This window comes from Artemia franciscana, chromosome 5, assembly GCF_032884065.1.
Source record: "Artemia franciscana chromosome 5, ASM3288406v1, whole genome shotgun sequence".
NCBI classification, from domain to species: domain Eukaryota; kingdom Metazoa; phylum Arthropoda; class Branchiopoda; order Anostraca; family Artemiidae; genus Artemia; species Artemia franciscana.
In genome coordinates, this window is record NC_088867.1 from 13357143 (window position 1) to 13381174 (window position 24032).

The following is a 24032-nucleotide window of genomic DNA, read 5'->3' on the forward strand; positions in this document are numbered from 1 at the left end:
TCACACGAAAGACGAATCGGGCCATGGTTACAGACACAAAACAAGCGAAAAAATACAGCAGCAAAACACAATATGAAAAGACACTAAAACTAATTAATTAAGAAAATCAGGCCAATACCTCAAACCGACCCGGACGAACTTTCCAATATTATTTATACCTAAGTAATACCTACTTCGAGAAATTTCCAAATCCAATCCCTCCACCCGACTTCCCAACCAAATATTTCCAAGCACAACTCCCTACGCTCCCCTAAAAAATATGCAAAGACTCATCTATCTCTCCATACAAAGGGCTACTGTAAGGACTATCCCTGTCTGGATATTTCATACGTTCTCCAAGAGAACGTGAACTATGTAAAAATGTGACTAAAAAGCGGCTTTCACACTGGAGTTGACAATGATTCCATATTTCCTTGAGTTCTTTTCTTCATATTTTTCTTGTTGTAATAAGTGCTTGACAGCGAGGACTTCTTTGTGATTAAAGGTATACATCTATTATAACTATGCAATGAGTGATCTGTAATGTAGTGACTTGTGATGTCATTTACTTTGAAGTAAATCACTTATTCACTTATTTACTGCTTCACTTATTAATTGTGATTAAACTGCATAAAAAGTAAGTTTAATTATTCTTTTATAGCTGCAAAAATAAGTACTACAACCTTTAATCAGAAAATACTTCGATAGAACTTAAAATATATAAATATTAAATTTCATACAAATGTGTTTTTCAACTGAGCTGTTTCAAAACGTTGCTTTGATCATTAAAACCAGTACACCTATAGAAATGGCATCCTGTTATTATCACCCTGAAGCATGTTTAATTGAAGATTCTCACGCAGGGGATATCATTTGTCCGGAATGTGGATTGGTCTGTGTTGATAGATGTCTTGATGTTAGTGTAGAATGGAACTACACTAAGACTTCGCGTCCTGTCGAAAACAGTAAAATTGTTCACCCTGAAGGTGATAAGCCAGATGATATGCCGCCAAATGTGCCAAGCGACGAGTCCAGGAACCAAAAGAGAATTTTTAATCAAACTTTGAAAATGGCTGCAAGAAACATTAAAGAAATGGCTGAAAAACTTAATTTAACGAAGGCAGTAGTCGATAAAGCTATTCAAATATTTAACACGATTCATGATAAAGAATACTTGAAAGGGATGACTAAAGATTCTATTGGCTCAGCTTGTTTATATCTCATTTGTCGACAAGAGTCCATGCCAAGAAAATTTAGAGAAGTTTGTGCTGTTTCCAAGGCTCGTCAAAAAGAAATTGGTAAGGTTTTCAAGTTGATACTCGAAAACAGGGAGTTTCTACCTCACGAAATTTAATAAATTTGTAACAGTCTCAATCTTAGAATTCAGTTCAAAATGCTGTTTCTTACAAAGCAAAATATCACATCTGAAGATGCATCTTTTTCCCATTCAACTGTCTGGATTAAACGCGTTAGAATATATATCTAAGTTGAGAATCAAAGCTCAGAATTTGCTGCGAAATGTCTTTTGCACCATCCTACGTTGCTATCAGCTCAGCACCTGTTTGCTTTTTATCTTAATCAACATGACTGTTTCCATTCAAAACAGTGTATCTGACGGACCACCACCAAAGGACTAATCCATAAGCTTGCATCTTTACCACGCTCATCACCTAAGCTATCACTACCATCAGAGTTTATATTTGCTATACTTTTTGTAAAGACGTTTTGAAAGCGTTTCTTTTTTGCAGTTTTAGCAAGTTTTAGCAAGTTTCGTGACTTAAATTCAAACATTGCTAAGTAGTTCATATGCTAATTTATTGACTTTCTGAATGCAAGCAGACTATGAAGAAAATGAGGAGGTGAAAGTTTTCTATAATTTTTCTTGTGTTGAAAAACAATGTATATGCATGAAAACTACTAAACCACATTTTAGGAATAGTGTAAATACAGAAAAAACAATGTTCTTTAGAAACTGGTCAAGGCTTTCCTGTAAAAACCGATACACTGTTTAGGAACGGGACAGCCGACAGCTGTTGCACATATTAAGATTTTTACTGCTAGCATACTAAATAAAGAGCGGGATCCTAAATGAAGAGGAGGGATTTAGTTCCAATTTTATTTTATCCCTCTTCTTATTCTTCGTCTTGTTCTTTAACTTTATCTTTATTCTGTTGATTGTGTGAATAAATTAGTTATTTAAGTGAGCCGCGGCTCACTCTTCAGCTGATTTTTTTTCACAAGGGTCTATGGTTGTTTTTTTTTTTTTTTTGTAAAATGATGAAAACAGTGGAATTAAATTTAAAATATGGGGTAATGGCACAATATGTAGAAATATGTCCGAAGTGGTAGCTGGAAGGTATAAAAAATTCTTCTATTTTATATATTGTTTTGTTTACGCAGCATAACAGTTAATATGAAAAAAGAAAATGAAATGTTGGTACATGAAAATTTAATAAGCTGGTGGAAGTTAACGAAAAGTTGGAATGTCCCAGTTGTAAACACAAAATATTAATACAGCATCATAGTACACAACAAGTCAACTATGAAGCGGAATTTTCGGACACCCTTACTAAATAATTAGGAGATATTTTGAATTATTAACTATTCTTTGAGACCAACTCTATAGGTAAGTTTCATGAAGATCCAAACTTCACGGACACTTGAAAGAAAAAATTTCAATGTTAGGAGGGAAATTGGGATTAAGTTCAGTGACAGAAAGAATATTAAGACATCGCAACCTTTTAGGAAACCTAGTAAAGAACAACCCTAGCCTATAGCCCTCAATTTGAGATTTCCAAACTTCATTCTTTTCTAATTGTCTAAATTTATTTTCAACTGAAAACTATATGTGTCTTGCACAGTTTTCGAAACAACTAGTTAAATTAAGCTCAGTATTTGGTATACACTGACATTCATTGCTGAAAGCTCATCAGTTCAAGATTTTATTTCACTGAAATTTTTAGTCTTATTTTCAATGTTGTAATATACGTACAAAAGAAAATATTGGTAACTAGCTGTTGGGGTGGCGCTTCGCGCCACCCCAACACCTAGTTGGTGGGGCGCTTCGCGCCCCCCCCCCAAGCCCCCCGCGCGCGTAAGTCGTTACGCGCCATATTAGTTACGCGCCATTGTAGTTGTGTCCCTGTGTCCCACCTGTGAATATAGATAGATTTATATATGTGTTTCAAACTACGTAAAAATTGCGAATATACAACATTCTTGGCTTTCCCATTGTCTGTCCATATACAAAGCCGTATGTACTAATAATGACGTCATATGCAAACGCTCTTTTTACAAACAAACAAACATGCATACACACAACTCGTTTTTATATAGATAGATAGATAGATAGATACAATACAAATTAACTACGTAAAACTTGTGAATATACAACAGTCTTCGCTGTCCCATTGTCTGTGCGTATAAATAGATTGTCAGGTTTACCAACCCTCAAAGATGCAACATACAATTGTACATTGGTAAAGCAATCTGTATTAAGATCTATACCGCATTTTTCTAGTGATTGCCCTTGAGCTTTGTTGATGGTGGTTGCAAATGCTAATCGAATTGGGAATTGCAATCTTTTAAATTGAAAAAGCAGATCCGTTGGAATCATGGGAATGCGAGGAATAAGAACAGCCTCACCCTCATAAGACCCTGTCAAGATTGTGGCCTCTATTAGGTTTTCCATTGTTTTTTTTTTTACGGCAAGTCGCGTGCCATTGCAAAGCTTTGGTGGGTTGATATTTCTTAAAAGTATTATTGGTACGCCTATTTTTAGTTGTAGCACGTGTGGTGGAAACCCTGAAGGACCTATGGAATTTAAAAATTCAGATGGATAATTAACCGCTTCATTTGGTTCCAAAATACAGATTAACTGCGTAAAACTTGCGAATATACAACATTCTTCGCTGTCCAATTGTCGCTGCATATAAATAGATTGTCAAGTTTACCGACCCTCGAACATGCAAGTACAATTATCCATGGGAAAAACAATCAGTATTAAGATCTATACCACATTTTTCTAATGATTGACCTTGAGCTTTGTTAATGGTGATTGCAAATGCTAATCGAATTGGGAATTGCAATCTTTTAAATTGAAAAGGCAGATCCGTTGGAATCATGGGAATGCGAGGAATAAGAACAGCCTCACCCTCAAAAGGCCCTGTCAAGATTGTGGCCTCTATTAGGTTTTCCATTGTTTTTTTACGGCAAGTCGAGTGCCATTGCAAAGCTTTGGTGGGTTTATATTTCTTAAAAGTATTATTGGTACGCCTATTTTTAGTTGTAGCACGTGTGGTGGAAACCCTGAAAGATCTATGGAATTTAAAAATTCAGATGGATAATTAACCGCTTCATTTGGTTCCAAAACTGTGTCGACTGACTTGTAAAGGACTGCCTGGTCTCGAATCTTGGTCAAAACAATATTGTTGATTTCGTGGACTTCTATATTTTTGGGTGCGAGAATCGCTCTTTCACTTAGCCATTTATTATTTTTATAATTTTTTAGAATATTCGGAAATACTTTTTCAATCAATTCATTTTTGGACGTCACTAAATTATAGAAATCAGCAGGTAGTTGTATACGTCCTGAAATTGAGTCTACTGGGAGCTTTCCGTTTCCCATTGCCAGCAAATGATCTGAAAATGTTTGACCAGAGTCATCGTTTTGCAATCGGACACGCATATTTGTAGTTAATTTTAATGTTTTTACGTGTGCCCATAAATTAGAATTTTTCAGGCAAGCATTCATTTCGTCTGCAGGAGTTGATCTAGGTATTATAGGTAATGTTTGCCTGAAATCTCCCGCAAGCAATATTAATGTGCTGCCAAAGGGTTTCGACTTCCCTCGCAAATCTTTCAAGCATTGATCCAGAGCCTCGAGCGATTTTTTGTGTGCCATTGTGCACTCATCCCAAATAATAAGTTTGCATTGCTGCAATACTTTACCCATCCCAGATGATTTGGAAATATTGCACGTGGGAGTTTCTGTAGAATGCAAGTTCAGAGGCAATTTCAAAGCGGAATGAGCAGTTCTTCCACCAGGCAGCAATGTTGCGGCTATTCCGAACGACGCAATTGCCAACGCTATATCATTTTTTGATCGAATTGATGCCAGAATCAGTTTTATCACAAAAGTTTTACCAGTACCTCCTGGCGCATCCAAAAAGAAAATTTCTCCAACGTTGTTATCGACACAATGCATTATCGTATCATAAATGTCTTTTTGTTCCGACGTTAACTTGGAAATGTTATTTTGTACATACGACAATAGATCACTCGTACTGTAACTTTGTTCACGATCCAATTCTACACATGTCGAAACAGCAGCGATACGGTTAGGTGAAGGCATTCCCAAATCCTGAAGAGGTTTATTTGCCATACTTACGCACAAATCTTCTATAACAACTAAAGTGTAGTTATAAATTTCTGATGTAAAATCAAAAGTCATATCTGACGTCTCTAACTGTTTTCGATGGAGTATATCTTCGGACATTTTTGACTTATATTTTTCCCATAACTCTGTAGGAGCTGATGGAGAGTAAGTTGTTAGAATGATGCCAAACAATGCACGAATTTGACTTGGGGTTGACGTTTCGCACGCGTCATTGATGCAGTTATCCCAGTGTTGGTCATTCTCCAATAAATTCAGAGCTTGGCATGCACTACGTTAAGTGTCATGTATAGTACCATTTACAGTCCTCAAATACTCAAAGGATGTCGGACCGGGTACATTCACCAAAAGCAGGCGTAGAAAGAAGCATTCATGTTGATTGGGGTGAACGGTGTAGAGTCTTCCTATCGTGGTATCTTTGAAGATGGTAGGTTGGCCGTCGACTGGCTTACCCTGTTTTCGACGTTCAAATACTTTATTTTTAGTATTCCACGTGTAATACGAAGGCATTTCAGTATATAGCAGTTTTTTTGCAAAAGAATCATTTTTGCAAAGCGAAAAAAAAGCTGTTAATGTTGTATCCAGTGGATTCAGGACTCTTTGTTGCACGTTGGTTTCCGTGAAATAAACACGTTGACCATTCTGTAAATGTACCGCTAAGTGAACAACAGCTGGACTACGTTCATGTATCGGAAATGAAAGAATTCGCCAAACAGCTTCATTACTGCTTATGTATCTTCCAGCCTGATATTGTACGATTTCATCGAAATCTTTGATTTCGGGTCAGGATGCATGTAATGTCTTTTCATAATCTCAGCCATGCTTGAGAGCTTAAAGGCATATAAGCCTTTTTGACAATCGGAATCCAGTACCCAAGTTTTACAAGCAGGCTGAAGTTAAACATTATGATTAAAGTTAAATAGTTCTAGTTGTAGTAGTAGAAGTTACATTAGTTTTCGCAGTCAAAATCGCAATCGTAGCATTAGTAATAGTAGTCACAGTCAAAAGTAGTAGCAATGATAGTCGTGAGTCCCTGCAGTCGAAGCTCTAAGTTCGCTCTCGCAGTCGCAAGTACTTGTAGTTGTAAGTAGTCGCAATCTCAAGTAGTCATCAAACAGTTCGTGGTAACGAACTGTAGTAAGGAGCGACCCGGCTCAATAGTAAACGAAACTCTAAAAAACGGATGCTAAGAGACATATCAAAAGAATCGGACTTTTATGCTGATTTTAAATATATAAGTTTCATCAAATTTAGTCTTTGTCATCAAAAGTTACGAGCCTGAGAAAATTTGCCTTATTTTGGAAAATAGGGGGTAACACCCTCTAAAATTAATAGGATCTTAACGAAAATCACACCATCGCATTCAGCGTATCAGAGAACCCTATAGAAAAATTTCAAGGTCCAATCTACAAAAATGTGGAATTTCGTATTTTTTGCCAGAAGACAAATCACGGGTGCGTGTTTATTTATTTATTTTTTTTTCCCCAGGGGTCATCGTATCGACCAAGTGGTTCTAGAGTGTTGCAAAAGGGCTCATTCTAACGGAAATGAAAAGTTCTAGTACCCTTTTTAAGTGACCAAAAAAATTGGAGGGCACCTAGGCCCCCTCCCACGCTCATTTTTTCTCCAAGGTCAACGGATCAAAATTTTAAGATAGCCATTTTGTTCCGCATAGTCGAAAACCATAATAACTATGTCTTTGGGGATGATTTACCCCCCACAGTCCCTGGGGGAGGGGCTGCAAGTTACAAACTTTGACCAATGTTTACTTACAGTAAGGGTTACTGGGAAGTGTACCGACGTTATCAGGGGGATTTTTTGGTTTGGGTGTGGGGTTCAGGGGAGGGGGCTATATGGGAGGATCTTTCCTTGGAGGAATATTTCATGGGGGAAGAAAAATTCAATGAAAAGGGCGCAGGACTTTCTAGCATTACTATAAAAAAAAACAATGAAAATGTAAACATGAAAAAGTTTTTTCAATTGAAAGTAAGGAGAAGCATTAAAACTTAAAACGCATATGAGGGGTTCTAAGAATACTCTAGCATAAAGAGCGAGGTATTTAGGAGGAGATAAATACTTCGCTCTTTATGCTAAAATTTTTTTTAAATAATTTCAACTATTTATTCTACGGCCTTTTTGGTTTTACTGCTGATGATGAACACTATATATATGCTCGAAATATCCAATAAAAATTTTTATATCTGTTCATTGTCGATTAAAAGGTTTCATCCCTATTTTGAACTGTTATACTTTCGTTATATTAGCATTATTTTATGTTTCCATTACTATCTGAAATATTGTATGACAGATAGATCGATAGATTTAATCACACGAAAGACGAATCGGGCCATGGTTACAGACACAAAACAAGCGAAAAAATACAGCAGCAAAACACAAAATGAAAAGACACTAAAACTAATTAATTAAGAAAATCAGCCCAATACCTCAAACCGACCCGGACGAACTTTCCAATATTATTTATACCTAAGTAATACCTACTTCGAGAAATTTCCAAATCCAATCCCTCCCCCCGACTTCCCAACCAAATATTTCCAAGCACAACTCCCTACGCTCCCCTAAAAAATATGCAAAGACTCATCTATCTCTCCATACAAAGGGCTACTGTAAGGACTATCCCTGTCTGGATATTTCATACGTTCTCCAAGAGAACGTGAACTATGTAAAAATGTGACTAAAAAGCGGCTTTCACACTGGAGTTGACAATGATTCCACATTTTCTTGAGTTCTTTTCTTCATATTTTTCTTGTTGTAATAAGTGCTTGACAGCGAGGACTTCTTTGTTATTAAAGGTATACATCTATTATAACTATGCAATGAGTGATCTGTACTGTAGTGACTTGTGATGTCATTTACTTTGAAGGAAATCACTTATTCACTTATTTACTGCTTCACTTATTAATTGTGATTAAACTGCATAAAAAGTAAGTTTAATTATTCTTTTATAGCTGCAAAAATAAGTACTACAACCTTTAATCAGAAAATACTTCGATAGAACTTAAAATATATAAATATTAAATTTCATACAAATGTGTTTTTCAACTGAGCTGTTTCAAAACGTTGCTTTGATCATTAAAACCAGTACACCTATAGAAATGGCATCCTGTCGTTATCACCCTGAAGCATGTTTAATTGAAGATTCTCACGCAGGGGATATCATTTGTCCGGAATGTGGATTGGTCTGTGTTGATAGATGTCTTGATGTTAGTGTAGAATGGAACTACACTAAGACTTCGCGTCCTGTCGAAAACAGTAAAATTGTTCACCCTGAAGGTGATAAGCCAGATGATATGCCGCCAAATGTGCCAAGCGACGAGTCCAGGAACCAAAAGAGAATTTTTAATCAAACTTTGAAAATGGCTGCAAGAAACATTAAAGAAATGGCTGAAAAACTTAATTTAACGAAGGCAGTAGTCGATAAAGCTATTCAACATTTTAACACGATTCATGATAAAGAATACTTGAAAGGGATGACTAAAGATTCTATTGGCTCAGCTTGTTTATATCTCATTTGTCGACAAGATTCCATGCCAAGAAAATTTAGAGAAGTTTGTGCTGTTTCCAAGGCTCGTCAAAAAGAAATTGGTAAGGTTTTCAAGTTGATACTCGAAAACAGGGAGTTTCTACCTCACGAAATTTAATAAATTTGTAACAGTCTCAATCTTAGAATTCAGTTCAAAATGCTGTTTCTTACAAAGCAAAATATCACATCTGAAAATGCATCTTTTTCCCATTCAACTGTCTGGATTAAACGCGTTAGAATATATATCTAAGTTGAGAATCAAAGCTCAGAATTTGCTGCGAAATGTCTTTTGCACCATCCTACGTTGCTATCAGCTCAGCACCTGTTTGCTTTTTATCTTAATCAACATGACTGTTTCCATTCAAAACAGTGTATCTGACGGACCACCACCAAAGGACTAATCCATAAGCTTGCATCTTTACCACGCTCATCATCTAAGCTATCACTACCATCAGAGTTTATATTTGCTATACTTTTTGTAAAGACGTTTTGAAAGCGTTTCTTTTTTGCAGTTTTAGCAAGTTTTAGCAAGTTTCGTGACTTAAATTCAAACATTGCTAAGTAGTTCATATGCTAATTTATTGACTTTCTGAATGCAAGCAGACTATGAAGAAAATGAGGAGGTGAAAGTTTTCTATAATTTTTCTTGTGTTGAAAAACAATGTATATGCATGAAAACTACTAAACCACATTTTAGGAATAGTGTAAATACAGAAAAAACAATGTTCTTTAGAAACTGGTCAAGGCTTTCCTGTAAAAACCGATACACTGTTTAGGAACGGGACAGCCGAGAGCTGTTGCACATATTAAGATTTTTACTGCTAGCATACTAAATAAAGAGCGGGATCCTAAATGAAGAGGAGGGATTTAGTTCCAATTTTATTTTATCCCTCTTCTTATTCTTCGTCTTGTTCTTTAACTTTATCTTTATTCTGTTGATTGTGTGAATAAATTAGTTATTTAAGTGAGCCGCGGCTCACTCTTCAGCTGATTTTTTTTCACAAGGGTCTATGGTTGTTTTTTTTTTTTTTTTGTAAAATGATGAAAACAGTGGAATTAAATTTAAAATATGGGGTAATGGCACAATATGTAGAAATATGTCCGAAGTGGTAGCTGGAAGGTATAAAAAATTCTTCTATTTTATATATTGTTTTGTTTACGCAGCATAACAGTTAATATGAAAAAAGAAAATGAAATGTTGGTACATGAAAATTTAATAAGCTGGTGGAAGTTAACGAAAAGTTGGAATGTCCCAGTTGTAAACACAAAATATTAATACAGCATCATAGTACACAACAAGTCAACTATGAAGCGGAATTTTCGGACACCCTTACTAAATAATTAGGAGATATTTTGAATTATTAACTATTCTTTGAGACCAACTCTATAGGTAAGTTTCATGAAGATCCAAACTTCACGGACACTTGAAAGAAAAAATTTCAATGTTAGGAGGGAAATTGGGATTAAGTTCAGTGACAGAAAGAATATTAAGACATCGCAACCTTTTAGGAAACCTAGTAAAGAACAACCCTAGCCTATAGCCCTCAATTTGAGATTTCCGAACTTCATTCTTTTCTAATTGTCTAAATTTATTTTCAACTGAAAACTATATGTGTCTTGCACAGTTTTCGAAACAACTAGTTAAATTAAGCTCAGTATTTGGTATACACTGACATTCATTGCTGAAAGCTCATCAGTTCAAGATTTTATTTCACTGAAATTTTTAGTCTTATTTTCAATGTTGTAATATACGTACAAAAGAAAATATTGGTAACTAGCTGTTGGGGTGGCGCTTCGCGCCACCCCAACACCTAGTTGGTGGGGCGTTTCGCCCCCCCCCCAAGCCCCCCGCGCGCGTAAGTCGTTACGCGCCATATTAGTTACGCGCCATTGTAGTTGTGTCCCTGTGTCCCACCTGTGAATATAGATAGATTTATATATGTGTTTCAAACTACGTAAAAATTGCGAATATACAACATTCTTGGCTTTCCCATTGTCTGTCCATATACAAAGCCGTATGTACTAATAATGACGTCATATGCAAACGCTCTTTTTACAAACAAACAAACATGCATACACACAACTCGTTTTTATATAGATAGATAGATAGATAGATACAATACAAATTAACTACGTAAAACTTGTGAATATACAACAGTCTTCGCTGTCCCATTGTCTGTGCGTATAAATAGATTGTCAGGTTTACCAACCCTCAAAGATGCAACATACAATTGTACATTGGTAAAGCAATCTGTATTAAGATCTATACCGCATTTTTCTAGTGATTGCCCTTGAGCTTTGTTGATGGTGGTTGCAAATGCTAATCGAATTGGGAATTGCAATCTTTTAAATTGAAAAGGCAGATCCGTTGGAATCATGGGAATGCGAGGAATAAGAACAGCCTCACCCTCAAAAGGCCCTGTCAAGATTGTGGCCTCTATTAGGTTTTCCATTGTTTTTTTACGGCAAGTCGAGTGCCATTGCAAAGCTTTGGTGGGTTTATATTTCTTAAAAGTATTATTGGTACGCCTATTTTTAGTTGTAGCACGTGTGGTGGAAACCCTGAAAGATCTATGGAATTTAAAAATTCAGATGGATAATTAACCGCTTCATTTGGTTCCAAAACTGTGTCGACTGACTTGTAAAGGACTGCCTGGTCTCGAATCTTGGTCAAAACAATATTGTTGATTTCGTGGACGTCTATATTTTTGGGTGCGAGAATCGCTCTTTCACTTAGCCATTTATTATTTTTATAATTTTTTAGAATATTCGGAAATACTTTTTCAATCAATTCATTTTTGGACGTCACTAAATTACAGAAATCAGCAGGTAGTTGTATACGTCCTGAAATTGAGTCTACTGGGAGCTTTCCGTTTCCCATTGCCAGCAATTGATCTGAAAATGTTTGACCAGAGTCATCGTTTTGCAATCGGACACGCATATTTGTAGTTAATTTTAATGTTTTTACGTGTGCCCATAAATTAGAATTTTTCAGGCAAGCATTCATTTCGTCTGCAGGAGTTGATCTAGATATTATAGGTAATGTTTGCCTGAAATCTCCCGCAAGATATATTAATGTGCTGCCAAAGGGTTTCGACTTCCCTCGCAAATCTTTCAAGCATTGATCCAGAGCCTCGAGCGATTTTTTGTGTGCCATTGTGCACTCATCCCAAATAATAAGTTTGCATTGCTGCAATACTTTACCCATCCCAGATGATTTGGAAATATTGCACGTAGGAGTTTCTGTAGAATGCAAGTTCAGAGGCAATTTCAAAGCGGAATGAGCAGTTCTTCCACCAGGCAGCAATGTTGCGGCTATTCCGAACGACGCAATTGCCAACGCTATATCATTTTTTGATCGAATTGATGCCAGAATCAGTTTTATCACAAAAGTTTTACCAGTACCTCCTGGCGCATCCAAAAAGAAAATTTCTCCAACGTTGTTATCGACACAATGCATTATCGTATCATAAATGTCTTTTTGTTCCGACGTTAACTTGGAAATGTTATTTTGTACATACGACAATAGATCACTCGTACTGTAACTTTGTTCACGATCCAATTCTACACATGTCGAAACAGCAGCGATACGGTTAGGTGAAGGCATTCCCAAATCCTGAAGAGGTTTATTTGCCATACTTACGCACAAATCTTCTATAACAACTAAAGTGTAGTTATAAATTTCTGATGTAAAATCAAAAGTCATATCTGACGTCTCTAACTGTTTTCGATGGAGTATATCTTCGGACATTTTTGACTTATATTTTTCCCATAACTCTGTAGGAGCTGATGGAGAGTAAGTTGTTAGAATGATGCCAAACAATGCACGAATTTGACTTGGGGTTGACGTTTCGCACGCGTCATTGATGCAGTTATCCCAGTGTTGGTCATTCTCCAATAAATTCAGAGCTTGGCATGCACTACGTTAAGTGTCATGTATAGTACCATTTACAGTCCTCAAATACTCAAAGGATGTCGGACCGGGTACATTCACCAAAAGCAGGCGTAGAAAGAAGCATTCATGTTGATTGGGGTGAACGGTGTAGAGTCTTCCTATCGTGGTATCTTTGAAGATGGTAGGTTGGCCGTCGACTGGCTTACCCTGTTTTCGACGTTCAAATACTTTATTTTTAGTATTCCACGTGTAATACGAAGGCATTTCAGTATATAGCAGTTTTTTTGCAAAAGAATCATTTTTGCAAAGCGAAAAAAAAGCTGTTAATGTTGTATCCGGTGGATTCAGGACTCTTTGTTGCACGTTGGTTTCCGTGAAATAAACACGTTGACCATTCTGTAAATGTACCGCTAAGTGAACAACAGCTGGACTACGTTCATGTATCGGAAATGAAAGAATTCGCCAAACAGCTTCATTACTGCTTATGTATCTTCCAGCCTGATATTGTACGATTTCATCGAAATCTTTGATTTCGGGTCAGGATGCATGTAATGTCTTTTCATAATCTCAGCCATGCTTGAGAACTTAAAGGCATATAAGCCTTTTTGACAATCGGAATCCAGTACCCAAGTTTTACAAGCAGGCTGAAGTTAAACATTTTGATTAAAGTTCAATAGTTCTAGTTGTAGTAGTAGAAGTTACATTAGTTTTCGCAGTCAAAATCGCAATCGTAGCATTAGTAATAGTAGTCACAGTCAAAAGTAGTAGCAATCATAGTCGTGAGTCCCTGCAGTCGAAGCTCTAAGTTCGCTCTCGCAGTCGCAAGTACTTGTAGTTGTAAGTAGTCGCAATCTCAAGTAGTCATCAAACAGTTCGTGGTAACGAACTGTAGTAAGGAGCGACCCGGCTCAATAGTAAACGAAACTCTAAAAAACGGATGCTAAGAGACATATCAAAAGAATCGGACTTTTATGCTGATTTTAAATATATAAGTTTCATCAAATTTAGTCTTTGTCATCAAAAGTTACGAGCCTGAGAAAATTTGCCTTATTTTGGAAAATAGGGGGTAACACCCCCTAAAAGTCATAGGATCTTAACGAAAATTACACCATCGCATTCAGCGTATCAGAGAACCCTATAGAAAAAATTTCAAGGTCCAATCTACAAAAATGTGGAATTTCGTATTTTTTGCCAGAAGACAAATCACGGGTGCGTGTTTATTTATTTATTTTTTTTTTCCCAGGGGTCATCGTATCGACCAAGTGGTCCTAGAGTGTTGCAAAAGGGCTCATTCTAACGGAAATGAAAAGTTATAGTACCCTTTTTAAGTGACCAAAAAAATTGGAGGGCACCTAGGCCCCCTCCCACGCTCATTTTTTCCCCAAGGTCAACGGATCAAAATTTTAAGATAGCCATTTTGTTCCGCATAGTCGAAAACCATAATAACTATGTCTTTGGGGATGATTTACCCCCCACAGTCCCTGGGGGAGGGGCTGCAAGTTACAAACTTTGACCAATGTTTACTTACAGTAAGGGTTACTGGGAAGTGTACCGACGTTATCAGGGGGATTTTTTTGGTTTGGGTGTGGGGCTCAGGGGAGGGGGCTATATGGGAGGATCTTTCCTTGGAGGAATATTTCATGGGGGAAGAAAAATTCAATGAAAAGGGCGCAGGACTTTCTAGCATTACTATAAAAAAAAACAATGAAAATGTAAACATGAAAAAGTTTTTTCAATTGAAAGTAAGGAGAAGCATTAAAACTTAAAACGCATATGAGGGGTTCTAAGAATACTCTAGCATAAAGAGCGAGGTATTTAGGAGGAGATAAATACTTCGCTCTTTATGCTAAAATTTTTTTAAATAATTTCAACTATTTATTCTACGGCCTTTTTGGTTTTACTGCTGATGATGAACACTATATATATGCTCGAAATATCCAATAAAAATTTTTATATCTGTTCATTGTCGATTAAAAGGTTTCATCCCTATTTTGAACTGTTATACTTTCGTTATATTAGCATTATTTTATGTTTCCATTACTATCTGAAATATTGTATGACAGATAGATCGATAGATTTAATCACACGAAAGACGAATCGGGCCATGGTTACAGACACAAAACAAGCGAAAAAATACAGCAGCAAAACACAAAATGAAAAGACACTAAAACTAATTAATTAAGAAAATCAGCCCAATACCTCAAACCGACCCGGACGAACTTTCCAATATTATTTATACCTAAGTAATACCTACTTCGAGAAATTTCCAAATCCAATCCCTCCCCCCGACTTCCCAACCAAATATTTCCAAGCACAACTCCCTACGCTCCCCTAAAAAATATGCAAAGACTCATCTATCTCTCCATACAAAGGGCTACTGTAAGGACTATCCCTGTCTGGATATTTCATACGTTCTCCAAGAGAACGTGAACTATGTAAAAATGTGACTAAAAAGCGGCTTTCACACTGGAGTTGACAATGATTCCACATTTTCTTGAGTTCTTTTCTTCATATTTTTCTTGTTGTAATAAGTGCTTGACAGCGAGGACTTCTTTGTTATTAAAGGTATACATCTATTATAACTATGCAATGAGTGATCTGTACTGTAGTGACTTGTGATGTCATTTACTTTGAAGGAAATCACTTATTCACTTATTTACTGCTTCACTTATTAATTGTGATTAAACTGCATAAAAAGTAAGTTTAATTATTCTTTTATAGCTGCAAAAATAAGTACTACAACCTTTAATCAGAAAATACTTCGATAGAACTTAAAATATATAAATATTAAATTTCATACAAATGTGTTTTTCAACTGAGCTGTTTCAAAACGTTGCTTTGATCATTAAAACCAGTACACCTATAGAAATGGCATCCTGTCGTTATCACCCTGAAGCATGTTTAATTGAAGATTCTCACGCAGGGGATATCATTTGTCCGGAATGTGGATTGGTCTGTGTTGATAGATGTCTTGATGTTAGTGTAGAATGGAACTACACTAAGACTTCGCGTCCTGTCGAAAACAGTAAAATTGTTCACCCTGAAGGTGATAAGCCAGATGATATGCCGCCAAATGTGCCAAGCGACGAGTCCAGGAACCAAAAGAGAATTTTTAATCAAACTTTGAAAATGGCTGCAAGAAACATTAAAGAAATGGCTGAAAAACTTAATTTAACGAAGGCAGTAGTCGATAAAGCTATTCAACATTTTAACACGATTCATGATAAAGAATACTTGAAAGGGATGACTAAAGATTCTATTGGCTCAGCTTGTTTATATCTCATTTGTCGACAAGATTCCATGCCAAGAAAATTTAGAGAAGTTTGTGCTGTTTCCAAGGCTCGTCAAAAAGAAATTGGTAAGGTTTTCGAGTTGATACTCGAAAACAGGGAGTTTCTACCTCACGAAATTTAATAAATTTGTAACAGTCTCAATCTTAGAATTCAGTTCAAAATGCTGTTTCTTACAAAGCAAAATATCACATCTGAAAATGCATCTTTTTCCCATTCAACTGTCTGGATTAAACGCGTTAGAAAATATATCTAAGTTGAGAATCAAAGCTCAGAATTTGCTGCGAAATGTCTTTTGCACCATCCTACGTTGCTATCAGCTCAGCACCTGTTTGCTGCAAGCCAAAAACTGCCACGTCACTGCCTTTGTTGACGTATTTACATATGTATTTGATTGCCTTTACGGAGTTACAGTATTCAACGTTTATGTGTGCATTAAATGTTTTTGATAATAATGGGGAATATGGAACAACCCACTGGTTATCTACTTCGATGGTGGTACCGTTACGCTTCTTTATTATTGCTGTTTTACCGCCATCTTAAGTAGATCTTCTTCTATATTGTGGGTAGCCATCATTGCCAGTAATTGTGTTTGATACTAAAAGTCGAGGATATTGCTTTGTGCACCTTCCTTTGGCCATGCATGGTGAATTTTCGTTCAGTGCACCGCAAGGTCCATGTATCATATTTTTTACAATAATATCATGTAACCCCTTATCGACATTTTTATCAGGTATTTCAGCGGAAATCACATCATCAATTTCGTTCGAAGTAATTTTTTTATGTAGCCAGATTAGTATATGTGCGTGTGGCAAACCTCGTTTTTGCCATTCCACTGAGTACATCCAGCATCGCACTGACCCAAACACTTCAAGTTTTACAATGTAGTTTATCAGTGATTTCAACTTTTGCCGGAAGACACGGGCCGTAATGTCATGCCTATGAACCGCCGATTGTCCTTGAAGTAAAAGCTGCAGTATCTCGTCCCAAGATTGATTACATGTAAATGTAATAAATAAATCTGGACGACCATAGAGACGAACATACGCAATAGCATCTTGAGCATATTCATGCATATGACGGGGACTGCCAGCATATGACGAAGGTAAAATTGTTAATCTTCCAACGTTTGTGGTATTACCGTCATTTATAACTGCATTTCGCAAATGAATGTATTGTTCAGAGCGGAGCTTGGTCTGATTCAGGCGGATATATAGCAAACGTTCTGATTCAATTTTAGCATACATATCAACGACGAATTGGTGAAACAATTCACGGCATTTTAAAATATAATTTTCTTCATCCTGCCGAATCATTAATCTATAGGAATAATAATGCATTGCACTGCATTTCTTATTCATTTCTTTGTTAGTGGCTGGATTCATCAATTTAATATTAAAGTGATAGCCGTCGGCTCCATCCCAAAAAATGATAGGATATTGTAGGGCATCGTAGCATCGATGAGTTTCAGCAATTCTTAACAACTGAGCGTTTCGCTTATGAAGAATAATATCTCGAGGTAAAAACTGATCACCGACCATAACGATTGCCACTTCGTCGATAGTTGGAGCATTGTATCTACGCACATGTTGGCCAGGAGGCGTTTTGTCAGCGGAAATAACAATTTTATGCGTATCAGTAGGCATCAAATTGATGGCTGTTTTGAACAGACGCACTAAATTATTATTTTCGTGGAAAAGATGTTGCAATTGGGAAACGATTGTCCTTTCAACGTTGGGAGAAATTTCGCAACGTGCATTCAATTCAGAATTTCTATCACTGATGAAGTACAATCGTAAAAATTTATGATTCTCGCCTGAGAATGGTAGAAGGGACCCTGCTCTATGATAAATTTGCCCTTTTACTTTGAAAGTAGACATAAATTGATCTGGATTTTCAATTTGGGCTCCAAACGACGTCATTTGGAAACATGAGTTGTATTTTCTGATTTTTGACAAAAAACGCTTAGATTCTGACGTAGTTCCAGTAAGGAAAGTCTTCAATGGCTCTGGTGGTGCAGCCAATAGAGGAAGTTTAACTTTTCCTGAGGCGCAACACATTCCCATTGTTTCACCATTGAATTTCAAGGCCTTGCAATAGGGACAAATTTTAGACATTGTCCCGATTTGAACACATCTACTCAAGCTATAATCATCGACTGGGTTGTACCTGAATGCCAGGCGATAACTTTCAGGTTGCTCTGATTCCTCGTCACGCTTTCTTTTCTTACTTTCTCTATCAGCAGCAAGCCTGATTTCTTGCTGTTCTTGTGATTCCTCGGCACGCTTTCTTTTCTTACTTTCTCTATCAGCAGCAAGCCTGATTTCTTGCTGTTCTTGTAATTCCTCGGCACGCCTTCTTTTTTCACTTTCTCTTTTAGCAGCAAGTCTGCTTCCGCGTTGCTCTGGTAGTTCCTTGGCACGCTTTCTGTTCTTTCTTTCTCTATTAGCCTCAAGCCTGTTTCCTTGCTGTTCTTTTGATTCCTCGGCACGCTTTCTGTTCTTTCTTTCTCTATCAGCCTCAAGCCTGTTTCCTTGCTGTTCTTTTGATTCCTCGGCACGCCTTCTTTTTTCACTTTCTCTTTTAGCAGCAAGTCTACTTTCGCGTTGCTCTGGTAGTTCCTCGGCACGCTTTCTTTTCTGACTTTCTCTATCAGCAGCAAGTTTTTTGGCATAGACTCTTTGAGCATCTTCATCGGCTTTTGCCATGGTAAGTTCATCAGTCATTGTAAACTTAAACATTAATAGATTTCTACGTGAACATATGTCTTAAATATCTTGAATGACGTCACCGTCAAAGCAAAAATGACGACAACTAATTTCATGACGTCAGTCAACACAGAAACATGACGTCACCTGATCCACAGACAGACAACTTATTTTTATATATATAGATATAATTCGTTTTCAGTAAAGTGCCAACGATGAAGAAGGCTTTGGATTTTTAAAGTTAGGGAAGAGGGGTAGTAGCCAAACTCTTGTTTGAAAAACTTATTTCTTAGAAAGTTTTTTTTTTTAATTAATTTCTGTTTGTTCATTATTACCAAAGTTTCAAGTTTTTCAATATTCCCATTTTTAAATCAATTTGTTTTCCAACATCAACAATTTAGCAAAGCATCAAAACTAGCATCAAAAGAATAATATCAAAGTATCGAATAATATCAAAGTAACAAAGTATCGAAGCAAAGAAAGTATCAAAGTAAACCAAGTATCAAAGTAACAATAAACAACTTGCATAGCTTACATCCCTTACCCCATAAAGCAGTAAATCAAAGTATCAAAGTAAAGAAGGTATTAGAAAATAACGAGAATAAAGAAAGTAACCTTGGTTCGAGGGCTGTTTGGAGTTTTTCAGTCTCTGAGTTATGGCTAATTGACTTTTGGACTATTTTCAACAAAATGGCTATCTCGAAATTTTGATCGGATGCATTTGAGCAGAGAAGGTCGTTTGGGAGAAGTGGGAATGGTTAGCTTGATCATTTTTGACTCTTAAAAAGAGAGCTAGAACTTTCAATTTCCAATCAAATAAGCCTCCTCCGAACTTTATAAATCAGCTCCTTCCATAAAAGCTTTATATGTTAACAACGAACAACTAGCATAACTTATAGTCCTTGTCCCATGGGCCGGGGGAGTCAACCCCGGAGCCATCATTATTTTGCTTCTGGATCCATCTGAATCTCTGAATCGACTGAATCCATCTGGGGGAAAGGGAGTAAGGAGGGCTGGTTTTCCTCTGATCACATTTGACTCTTAAAAATTAACTACAACTTTCAAGTTCCAATCGAATGAGCCTCCTCAAAATTTTATACAACTACCTATTCTATAAAACCATATAGTCTTGGGGCTTAACCTATAACCCGAACCTCCGGGCTCTAAGGGGTTGTGCCGACCCTGAAAGCATCGTTATGTGATATTTAAACAATTTTGTACAAAATATTTATCTCAAAATTTCGATCAGATGCATTTACGGAAAAGAGGGCTTAGAGGGAGGGCTAATTGCCCTCCAATCACTGTTGACTCTGAGAAAGCGAACTGCAACTTTCAATTTTCAATGAAATGAGCCTCCTCCAAAATTTAAACGACTATCCCTTCCATAAAATCTTATATGCCTCGGGACATAGCTTACAACCCTTGTCCCTGGTTTCTGGGGTGATATCATCCCAGTAGGCATTGTAGCATAATATATGGACTGTTTTGAACAAAATGGCTATATCAAAATTTTGATCAGAGGCATCAGGAGAAAGGGACGCGTAAGGAGGAGGGCTAATCGACCTCCAGTCAGATTTGACTCTTTAAAAGGAACAAGATTTCTCAATTTCCAATCAAATAAGCGTCCTCAAAAGTTTAGACCAAAACCCCAAGTTTTTACGACCACTTCTTCTAGTTGGGTGTGAGCTTCAGCGCGACTACAAGTATGAGTGAGTGAGTGACTGAGTGAGGTTGGGTGAGTCAGCATGTGAGTGTGAGCCCTCCTGTGAGTGGTAATATTTATGCAACACTCCCCCCTCTGTATAAAATTTTATTCCCCCCGGGTAGAGCCTATAAATTTAACCCCGGACTCTAAAGAGGTGGGGAGAGTTGTGTTAATCTTGAGGCATTGTTATATGATCTTTGGACTATTTTCACAATTTACCTATCACAAAATTGCAATTGGATACACTTGGGGAAAAGAGGGCTTGGGGAAGGCTAGTTGCCCTCCGATCCCTTTTGACGCTTAAAAAGGGGACTAAAACTTTGAATTTCAAATGGAACGGGCCTCCTTCAAAGTTTAACTTCCATAAAATACTTATACGACCTCAGGGCATAAATTGCTAAGCTTCCACTCGGGCTGTTTAGGTTGTGTCGACACCGTACTTATTGTTATCTGATCTTTGGCACTTGTTGTCTAATCTGTTATCTGATGAAGGGTTGTAAGTTATGCCCCAAGACTATATGGTTTTTATAAATAGGATGGCCGTATAATCTTTGGAGGAGGCTCATTTGATTGGAAATTGAAAGTTCTAGTTCCTCTTTAAGAGTCAAAAGTGATCAGAGAGCAACCAGCCCCACCTCTTTTCTCCCCAGTGGATTTGATCAAAATTTTTAGACAACCATTTTATTCAAATTAATCCAAAGGCAATATAGCTATGGCTACGGGGTTGAGTGTCCCCAGCCTCCGGGGACCCTATAGGCAAGTGTATTCTCCTGATGTGCCCTTGTGCTGGGTTGTTGCCTCTGAATTATTTGTCTTTATTGTTTCTTTTGTTTTGTAAATGACGACTTATACTTATTGACGACATGACTGCTTGTCCATGGTTTATTCTTTATGGTTGATTGTGTATGGGTATGCTGTTTGACCTATGTGACAGTATGGATGAGTAGGGTTAAGGCCTCATTCATGTGCTGGTCTATATTAATCACTAATTTAGGAAAACAGTCTCCCTTTTCTCCTTTTTTTTATGTGTTTGTGCTGTTGCATTGGTGATTTCTCTTTTCATAATATAAAATGTTTATGGGGATTGAATAAGGCTTGGATGTACAAGGCGTTCTTTAACAGCTTCATCGGGGTCAAAAAAGTACATTTCGTGACATGAAGGTGGTTAAAAATCAACTTCAGTGGTTGGTAATGGATACACCATAAAATGGATTTTGTGAAAAACTAGCTACATTGAAGCTAAAAACATATAGCTCTTGTAAAATAGACCGATGTTTGTTCCTTGACATAGCTAGTATTTATGTTATAAATGACGTCAGTGAAATAGATATGTTGATGTGAGTATTTTAAACATGACGTCTCTTATGGCTTTAACATGTATGGAAACTTTCATAAAAAGCACACAAAAAGTTTGTTCTTACTAACAGAAAAAATTGAAAATAAAAGCAAGGCGTGTTCATGACGTTTCATAATCATCGAAAGATAAATCTTACTGCCCGACTGCTTTAACCTTGATTTCTTAGTCTTAAAAACTTCCAATTTATCAACCTAACAAGAAAAATTAGTTTCTAGTTTTTCTTAAGTAATCAGATTAACGACACTTCTTGACTACTAAGGTCCCTGCTTCAGCCCTGCAGTGCATTGCTGCAGCATGATTCGATCTCTGGGTCTCGTATTACCAAGCTAAGGTCAAACCCATTGCGCCACCACAGGAATCTAGTTTTTCTTAATTTTTTAGATCAAAACGTTTAAATTTTTTATGTTTTAATATTTTAATTTTACTATAGTCGTATAATTTATTTGAAACCCGTCGAATATGAAAACTGTAGAATGACAGAGCACAAGAAAACGATAAAAACGAAGATAAGAGAACAAAAAGAAAAGGCACTTAAAAGAAAAAACAGCAGCAAAAAAAGTACAATAAATTCTAAAAGAAAAAGGAACTCTTGAAATCATTTCTCAGCTGTGGTCACTCTTACCATTGACATCGACTCACAAAAATGTATATGAGGGCAAAATTTGTTTTAAAAATCAAGGAGAGGGAGGGGGGGAAATTTGCCGTTTTTGCTGTAAAAATACCAAATATGGTACTTTTCATATCCCCTAAGTATTTTTCAAAACCTAGGGGGGGGGGGAAATTTAAGGGGCAAGAGCTCTCCTACCCAATTGATACTATAGCGACATAATTTATCAACAGCACTAGAGGCGACAATAATGCCGTTCCAGTGGATGTAATGGGCTATATCCGCGAGAAACATTTAATTGTTTACATTTTTACCTTTAATAATACACTCTGTGGGTAATATCGTTTCCCAAGCGGTTTCAAAAGCTTATTACAAACATTATAATTATATAAACATATATAATTTATGAACTATATATATAGTTTATATATAAACTATATACACATTATAAGACTAGCCATAATTTGTGAAGCTCAATTTTTCTTTACCTTTTGTGTTCTGTTTGTATTAGAGCGCCCTGGGCGTAATGTACTTTACCATGCTTTTTTAAAGCTAAGCACTAACTACAAAATTATCAAATTTAAAAACTTATTACAATATTCAAAGCTCACTTTCCTATTCTTCTATTTCCCGTTCCTTTTCTAATACTGAAAATAAACTAGATGATTATGAAACTTAAAACTAATCAAAACATTAAAAACTCAATCTTTTGCCCTTTTTTTCTTATATATACAGTGTTACCATCTGTGAATAATTCATATTTACAAATAACATACATGTTTATTACTCTTGATCGTTGCAAAACGATTAATACAGTAAATATAAGATATTCAAACAATAAATATTCAATAGTATCTACCTGTAACATGTCACATAATTAGTTTTGTTTCATCCTAATTTAAAAAAGTTATGCTTACTAATGAAGCAAAACCCGAATTAGACATAGATTTAGGCAGGAACGCTCGCTGGAGAACGATTATCAGTGATGCCCCAAATATCCCTTCATCTACGACAGACAAAGTACAATCAAAGCTTCTAAAAAGGAGCTCAAAGACGTAGCATTTCCTTCCAGCGAATTACGAAGGAGAAAGTACGAATAATACGCTGAAAAAGTAAAATCTCTACCCCCCTGGATACGGCCTTGGTGATATCACTTCATAGCAGGTGATCACAGTAGGGACCATCAGCTGCTACTTTCTCTTCTTCATTAACAGGTTAAAGGTCATTAAAGGCATCGTATTTATGGCAGGTGATCACAGTAGGGACCATCAGCTGCTACTTTCTCTTCTTCATTATCAGGTTAAAGGTCATTAAAGGCATCGTATTTATGGCAAATTCTTTTTAATTTATAAAATACAGACAGTCAAAGACCAAAATTTTCTCAAAAAAACCATCAAGTAGAATATTAAAAGATCTAGTAAGTTACTTAAACCAAAACTGAAAACATTCAAATGTAGTCAATAAATCTCTGAACTTAGAAGTCAGCCTAAAAACACTCTAAATTTGGTAATTATAAAGATGGCTTAAAATATACCCGAATTGAATAGGCTAAGGG

General features: G+C 36.5%; 3 protein-coding genes across 3 annotated transcripts; all 3 read left to right on the forward strand.

Annotated features, from left to right (window-relative positions):
* The first annotated feature begins 787 nt into the window (after window positions 1-787).
* LOC136027676 (transcription initiation factor IIB-like) lies at window positions 788-1333 on the forward strand. Its single transcript, XM_065705123.1, has one exon. The coding sequence runs from the start codon at window positions 788-790 to the stop codon at window positions 1331-1333; it is 546 nt and encodes a 181-aa protein (XP_065561195.1).
* Window positions 1334-8487: 7154 nt separating this feature from the next.
* LOC136027678 (transcription initiation factor IIB-like) lies at window positions 8488-9033 on the forward strand. The gene has a single exon (XM_065705124.1). The coding sequence runs from the start codon at window positions 8488-8490 to the stop codon at window positions 9031-9033; it is 546 nt and encodes a 181-aa protein (XP_065561196.1).
* A 6645-nt stretch (window positions 9034-15678) lies between these two features.
* On the forward strand, window positions 15679-16224 carry LOC136027679 (transcription initiation factor IIB-like). Its single transcript, XM_065705125.1, has one exon. It carries the CDS (start codon window positions 15679-15681, stop codon window positions 16222-16224), a length of 546 nt encoding a protein of 181 aa, XP_065561197.1.
* Window positions 16225-24032: the final 7808 nt, after the last annotated feature.